Source organism: Austrofundulus limnaeus, unplaced genomic scaffold (genome assembly GCF_001266775.1).
Source record: "Austrofundulus limnaeus strain Quisiro unplaced genomic scaffold, Austrofundulus_limnaeus-1.0 Scaffold1885, whole genome shotgun sequence".
Taxonomy (NCBI): Eukaryota; Metazoa; Chordata; class Actinopteri; order Cyprinodontiformes; family Rivulidae; genus Austrofundulus; species Austrofundulus limnaeus.
The window spans coordinates 22,496-30,056 of record NW_013954287.1 but is presented as its reverse complement, the minus strand read 5'-3'; the positions used below and the strand labels follow the sequence as shown (position 1 = coordinate 30,056).

Here is a 7,561-nt window from a genome sequence, read left to right as displayed (position 1 = left end):
GTATTTTTACAGTCTTTATTTTACAGTTAAAATATATGTTTATTAAATAAAGTCTAATGTTACAACTAATCAGGGATCCCTTTAAATGTTCTGGGTCTTAAATGACGTATTTATTTACATTTAAGGAAACGGTCTAATAAAGGTTGCTTGTTTGGAGTTCATCAGTATTTAGATCCTCTTCTCACTAAAATAAATAAATTTATTTATTTACACTCGTTCTGTTATTTTTACCATCTGCAGATTTTGCTCGACACCTCTTTACTCGTCTCCTGATGACACGAGAGGCGTGTCCTCAGGACTCAGATGTCCCGAGGAGAGGACGAGACGATCCCCGTCTGTGGACAGCCGTTCTTTAGACGGCTCTCTGAAGCGAGCGATCCGAGCGGCCCGACACATGAAGCACACCTCCGGACACATGGCTCGCTCTCTGGCGTCGGGGCTGCAGGACCGGGACCGGGTCTCTCAGTCCTGCAGCTACTAGGTCCAAACACAGAACTGAGCTCTGGACCAGATTAATAAAAAATCTTTGTAAATTTTTGATAGTTTTCTATATTTTTAAAATCTAATTTTTGTTTTTTACTCTCCAAGTCATAGTGGATTGATGACTTTTAATGTTTACATCAAAAGATGTGGTGAAACACTGTAGATCATATTGATGTTAATGTAGTTGACTTCATTTAACTTTTAATGTTAGTTTTACATAAAATAACTGATCATCTTCTTTTTAAATTGTTTGCAAAACACTGATTATGTTTGTTTTTTCAGGTAACCTTTTATTTGTTCATATCAGACTCAATAAAAGAGTGAAATAAAAAAATACACTTTTTCACATTTTTACAGCAAGACAAGAAATGAGTCTTTCATATAATGGAAGCTAATTTATTAGACAGTCTTTTACATATCAGGTTCACATGGAAGTACTGTTTGTGCTTCGACACTCGCAAACATACAATCCCAATATGTAAGACAGCGGTAGGACAGACGGTTTCTGATAAATAAATAAAAATCAACTTATTTGGCAGAATAAACCCTTTACAACAGCAAATTATAACAAAAAGTAAACAAACTCAAGTGTTTGCATCACACAAATGCATTATAGTGCAATAAACAACTGGTTTGGCCAGGAAAAAGGCAAAATAGGAAACTTTTTTTTCTTGCAAAGCCATTCACCGTTGGGGTGAGGGGGTTACATCGCACCAGAGGAGAAAACCGTCAAAGAAAAATATAAATATTTACTTGGTTGACCACTAAACGGCTACAGCTAAACATCACAAACACGGTGGCTTCACGTTAGCGTTTTAAAAGAAAAGTTTCACTACTGCACAGTTTAAAAAAAGTCACCATCAAACAGTAAGACACTAAAACAGCAACATATACACAACACTATTCAGTGCATGGCCCAAAAAACATTACTAACCAACGATAAGACCTTAATCTGACAGATTATAATACTGAAATACAACCGGACCTTGTGCAGAATTCAACATCAGCAAGCCTTTTTAACAGGAAAACTTCATTTTCTATCTTTTTTTTAAGGTTGATGCAGGAAAATACAACAGAGGGCAGTCAAAGGAGGGATTATTTTATCTTACATGTAACTCTTTAAATTTAGGTTTAAATTTTCCTTCTTTTCAAGCATTTCTTTCTTTCTTTATTTTTTGGGTGAAAGCTTAAGCCAAGAACTTGTTTTAAGTATCATGTGTAAAGTGGCAACAGTTGATTAAAATTTAAATAAACTATCAATATATCTCTTGAATTAACATCTGTAAACATTTAAATAATTTTAATCCATGTTATGTTTAACATTCTCCAAACAGTAACATTTTAACAATATGGCTAAAGGAACTTAGCGTGACTAGCTTAGTTAGCTAGCTAGTTATCAGCTAACTATCTTTGCTAATGCCAGTTAGCAAACAAATTAAATTTCTAAATAAAAGTATAACTGATTTTAACTAAGTTGTTAAAGTTTAAAATATTTTTGATACTTAAAAACAAAGTTGGTAGGAAAAAAAAACAGCGAGCGGCTATTTTAGTTAGCTAGCAGCTAACTAGCTATTTCTGTTAATGCCAGTCATCGAATGAATTATATTTTTAAATAAAAATATGGCTGATTTTAATATAACTGAATTGTTAAAATGTTTTTAAAAAATTATGCTTAAAACCAAAGTTGTAAGATGAAAAAAGAAGCTAGCTTAGTTAGCTAGCTTGTACCTAACTAGCTATTTTTGTTAATGTCAGGTAGCAAACAAAGTTTTGCAAAAATAAATACAATATCAGTCATTTTAACATGACTGAACTGTTAAAACAAAACTTCATATTTTTTTATTTGATTCTTAAGACTAAAGTTGGTGGAAAAAGAAAAAAAGACGCAGGTGACTAGCTTAGTTAGCTAGCAGCTAACTAGCTATTATTGCTAATGCCAGCAAATAAGCTACATTTCAAAACAAAAACATGGCTGATTTTAACATGACAACCAAGTTGTTAAACAGTTTCAAAGCKTTTATTTTTAATTTGATACTTAAAACCGAAGTTGTTGGTGAAAAATTCATCTTTTAGCGTCTCATTAGCCTAGCGCTAACTCTGCCTCACTCAACACCCGCCCTCGATACAGACACATGGTGCACACAAGTCCAAAGCATGCTACTAAATACAAACATCTCAATGGGTGGAGAGCGCTCCTCTCTGATGGAAATATATGTTTTCATATTTTATATTGCATGTATATTTTACAGTGTGAACCTCTAAAAGTGCACACCCCCCCTCTTCCACCTGCTTACAGTAAAACTTACACCAGAGAGGTAAGCCAAAGGGACAAAATGTCTACCTTTTTGCACATTTTAGGATTTATAATCCGCAAACAATGTAATCTCTCTGATATTTAACATCTTTAAATAAGTTTTGTTTGATTCCATTGTAAAACATGAATACTTGCAACATTTTATTCTTTGATATATATATTTTTTAAATCTTCTCAGATATCTTTTTCCCCCCCTCAAGCACGATGCATACACGTGATGGACTGGGTTTGGTTGGGGAGGATGGAGGGTGAGAGGAGTGATGCAATCGAAGGGTTTTAGCTCGTCACTTCCTCGTCTGGTTTGTTCATGGCCTTCAGCTGCTCCAGCAGGCTGGTGGGAGTGAAGATTTGGGTCGATCCTGAAGACACACACACACACGACACGCGCACAATCTCAGTGTTAGACCTGCACGTTGTTGATGAAACAGTTTAAAAAAATAAAACTTTTTTTGGATGAATGCCTACTGTAGATGATGGCAGCCTTAATGTTAAAAGAAAAGATAGAAGCCCAAAGTTATAAAATTATAATCAGTTAGTCAGCAGGTTAATAATGAGTCATGTTTAAAAGATTCTTTAAAAAACACTAAACGTGAGAAGTGTTTTTTACTGTATTTTTAATGTATGACTTTAGAAAACCTCTTATTTTTCCAATGACAAACCAGGTGAAATGTAGATTCTAGACGTAGAGTTTTTATCTTTGTGGGTGGATTTTTAAACGTGGCCTATGTGGTGGATCCAAACCTGGAAGTTATCCAAACCGCACAGGTGGGACTTGCATGCATTAACGTGCACACACAGCCGGACCGTCTACCACAACACCGAACACACAACCAGGAAGTACAGGACACAACACATCTACACCCCTATATCTGTGCCTACTTCCTGGATTCAGTCTGGGTCCAAATGAGGTGCTCTTCAAATGATCAGCACAAACTTAAATGTTAAACATGTCCAAGGTGCGCCTAGATTAAGATGGATAAAATACTTATAATTTAAAGGAACGGAAGACCTGATCCGTACAAAACCATTTCCAGTGGTGGGCGTGGTTTCGCTAACAGATAATAACAAAACTAATGTTTCGTTTAGCAAATTAGCTTTTTCACTAGCTTTGAAAACTTACAGGACCAATTATCTTCCTGCTAACTTTAAGTCTGCTAACAGCTACCTAACAAGCTAACAACAGGTTTGTGTCCGTCCCATCAGTCTTCAGCTTGAAGGAGACAAAAACAGAGTGTCGTCTTAGCGGTTAGCTGTTAGTGTTAGCTTCTGCTCATTTTTACTTGTTTAGCGTTAGCCTCCTATTATTCTTTTTACAAGTTTAGCATTAGTGAAGCTGTATTTTTAGTTAGCGGATTATGACGTAGCAAAGCTAGCGTTTTGGTTAGCTGTGCCCACCATTGCCTTCTTGGCTGGCTAAAGCAACAGCTAGTAATTAGCTAGTAAGCTAACGGTTAGCTAGTTAGCCTGGTTGTTAAAACATTTTGGCATAACTGAGTTCTAGGGATTCTTTGTAGGCAATTGGGGAGAAACATGCTTGTGTCGACCCGCAATGGGGTCCCAAAACATCAAGRTAGGGTCCTGAAAAGATTTTCTGAATTAATTATATTAGAAAATAAGAACTAGCATTTTTTTTTGCCTTTGTTGTTACAAAGCAGTAAGGTTAGTGTACCTAAAATGGACAAAAATAGCATAATGAATATTGTTACTTTGCTTTTATTTATTTTTTTGATGTGAAAACTATATATATGATCCAACAACAATGGAGGGCTCAGATATCTGCTGCTGCCATTTTGAGGGTCGAAGGCTGAAAAGTTTGGGAACCACTGGTCTAGAAGATGAAGACATTTGGATTAAAGGCATTTTAACCATTTTAATCAAAACACTGGATATTCAAGCCCAATGTGGAAATTTAGTAGCATTTTGTTTTAACAGAAAAATAAATTAGGATCTGGTGAAGACCAAAACAAACTGACCCCTTAACTGACGCACGTTAAGGCGTCCATATTGGAGGGGGTGACTCAGGTCCCAGAATAAAAATAAAGGCTGTGTTCAAAACGACAGGCCGGGTCCTCCGGAGGACCCAGACTACCCGGTCGCTGTGGGCCGGGTCCTTGGTAGACCGGGAAGACCGGAAAAAAAGAGGCTGTGAATTTGGACGGTCTAGCCTCCCCTCCATCCCGGCGTACGTCATGTCACCTAGCAACTGTAACGACGCTAAACAAGCAAACTTAAATCAAAATTAGAAAAATATCAATACATTAGTATTATTAATATCAAAAAACTATAAAATTAACTTAAAAGTATCATTTGAAGAACTAATTGACCCGCTGTAGGTTCATGTGTATTTCACGTTTTTTATGACGAAAAAAAATATTTAAAAACATGTCCATACAAATGATAAAAGTATTAGAATTACAACCGCTAAWTTTTTTTAATTTTTATATCACCATATTTTTATTTAAAATGTATTCTTTTCTCTCGCTTCGTCCACCATTACTAGCATAAAAAAATCTCGGTCGGGCCGCAATGCATTATGGGATATGCTGGGCCGGGAAGGATCCATCAGACCTGTCCTTCGATTCGGGCCAAAGGAAGGACGTATTTGTCGGCCGCATCGGAGGAGTCTTCGGTTTTGGACGTCCTTCGTCGCGGCGCTGTGACGTATGTGGCCGACGAATTCGACCTTCGGAGGACCCRGCCTGTCGTTTTGGACACAGCCATTGTCTCAAATTGGGTCCAAATCCAGCAGTGGGCACAGTTCTGCTGATATGCTAATAGCGAAGCTAACTTTTAGTTTAGCGAATATGTGTTTTTGATAACTTTGGAAACCTTTAGTGCAGTGATTTCCAACCAGGGGTACGTGAACATATTACGGGCGGGTGCGTGGAAAAATTTCCCAGGATTGAGATATGTAGGTCCCTATGATTTCTGCAATGCAGAAAATGCACAGAATCGTGGAATTGACAAAACAAAATGGAATCCAGTATAAAATGCAGAATTTTATGGAACTTGCTCATTTGGGTGAGTTTCTGATGTATTTGGGACGTTTCCTCTACCTGCCGTTACCTGGCTTGTTTATTTAMTTATTCACTTTCAAGGCAACATATTTATCTTTGTYTAATTCAAGTTGAAATTAACAAAATGCCTGAGAATTAAATGTTCCAAGGGTTTAAATAAAAAATTTTCATTTAATAATCAGTTGTTGTACATTATAGTCTTGGAGAATCATCATTACGTCTGACTGAGGGGGTACTAGCGGTATGACAAAACGGCTCAGCGGGGTACACAAGTCTAAAAAGTTTAGGAACCACTGCTTTAGTGGACCAAATGGCTTCCACTAAATTTAGTTCAGCTAACTGCAGCGCTGCACACCTGTGTCGTGTGTAGCATCTTTAGCGTTTTTTCTGTTTGGTGGACGTAGGAATGTTTTTATGAGCTTTTAGCCAAGATTCTGATGTTTTTGTGGAAAACAAACATCTATGCTTAAATGACAAGCCTCGGGTTAGAGGTTAGCAGTTAGCTTCCACTAATTTTCTTACCAATTAGCATTTTCAAAGCTAATTGTGCTAGCAAAGCTTTTGGTTAGCTGTGCCCATCTCCGTCAATATCCATCCGGATTTTTTTATTTAATAACTTTGTCCAACTAGAGTTAGCCTAGTCCCAGAGGTACTCAGAACTTTTATCATGTTTTGAATGTACATAATTTCTTTTTTTTTTAATAATGGCAACTTTACGTCCATGTTATTTTGTTTTCTTTGTAAATGTAATATGAAAACCATCACGGAGATCTTGCTGGAATCGTAGAAGAATATCAAAAATAGGTTTTAGTTGTTTTGCGACATGAAATAACTAACTTTAAAGTCAGACTTTTCAGTGTAATGTGAGCAGTGATTTTCAGGGATGATAAATATATTAAAGCTCTAGTTGGTGGGAGTGTAGTTGCTTTTCCCAAACGGACTGAGTGGACTCAGTCAAAAGGCTTTTTTTCTTTTCCTTAAGAGACAATAAAAAAATAAATAAAATAAAATTCTCTCTTAAAATCCAATCTAACACCACTGATCATGAAGGAAACGGGCAAAAGGCTCTAACTACAAAATAATCAGAGTAAAAACTGATAACGATGTTGGGTGGTAGATTAAATCTGGAATGAGTGTGACACAGTCTCAGAGGACCTTCAGGTGGACGTTAAGGTGTGATTTAATCCACCCAGGTTGAGATGGCGAGAAGAGGCAGCAGGGATGGCGCCGCATCTTCCTCGGGCATGGCCGCTAATCWGCGTGGGTCTCATCGAATTTCTACAAATGTTTCGGCTTTTCACCAACAATTATAGTCCTGCAAAATAATCTTATTTTTGATCTTTTTTCTTAAGTCTGATGATGGAGCAGTCCATGCAGTGAGGAAGGATCGGGGGGTCCATCCCTGAGGGACACGGGGAGGAGGAAGGTGAGGTTACATAAAACAGAACTGAGTGTTTGAAGAAGAGGAGGGGAACCAAGAGGAAGCCCTTTATGCTGTAAATGTTCAGAAAGGGCTTCTTTGTGCGGCTGCCTTTACTTTTTTCTGTGATTTCTTTCTCCCTCCCTCCCCATCTGCCTCTGCCTCACTCGTCTGAGGGCTGAGGGTCCTCAAAGGACACCCTAGTGGACTCTCGGAAGTCGGGGTGCTGCAGGTCCGATAAGAATTTGGTTGGGGTGAGCAAGTGGGTGGAACCTGTGGAGGAACAGAGGCGGCTTCACCACTCGTCTCACAGCACATGCGTCGCCC

At 37.8% G+C, this 7,561-nt stretch overlaps 2 protein-coding genes across 4 annotated transcripts in view; one reads left to right on the top strand and one right to left on the bottom strand.

The window, feature by feature from the left end:
- The window catches only part of LOC106536582 (AT-hook-containing transcription factor), a gene marked incomplete at its 5' end in the record, with an annotated part of 7,671 nt that extends 6,942 nt beyond the window's left edge, over positions 1-729 (top strand). For both annotated transcript variants that reach the window (XM_014033887.1, XM_014033886.1), the window contains 1 exon segment: positions 241-729. In XM_014033887.1, the coding sequence (XP_013889341.1) occupies positions 241-481 (241 nt within the window).
- A 134-nt stretch (positions 730-863) lies between these two features.
- Positions 864-7,561, bottom strand: part of stxbp1a (syntaxin binding protein 1a) — a gene marked incomplete at its 5' end in the record, with an annotated part of 29,182 nt that continues 22,484 nt past the window's right edge. The window contains 2 exon segments of one of the 2 annotated variants that reach the window (XM_014033888.1): positions 3,069-3,156; positions 7,352-7,507. In XM_014033888.1, the coding sequence (XP_013889342.1) occupies positions 7,398-7,507 (110 nt within the window). In that variant the 3' untranslated portion in view covers positions 3,069-3,156; positions 7,352-7,397. 2 annotated transcript variants of the gene reach the window in all.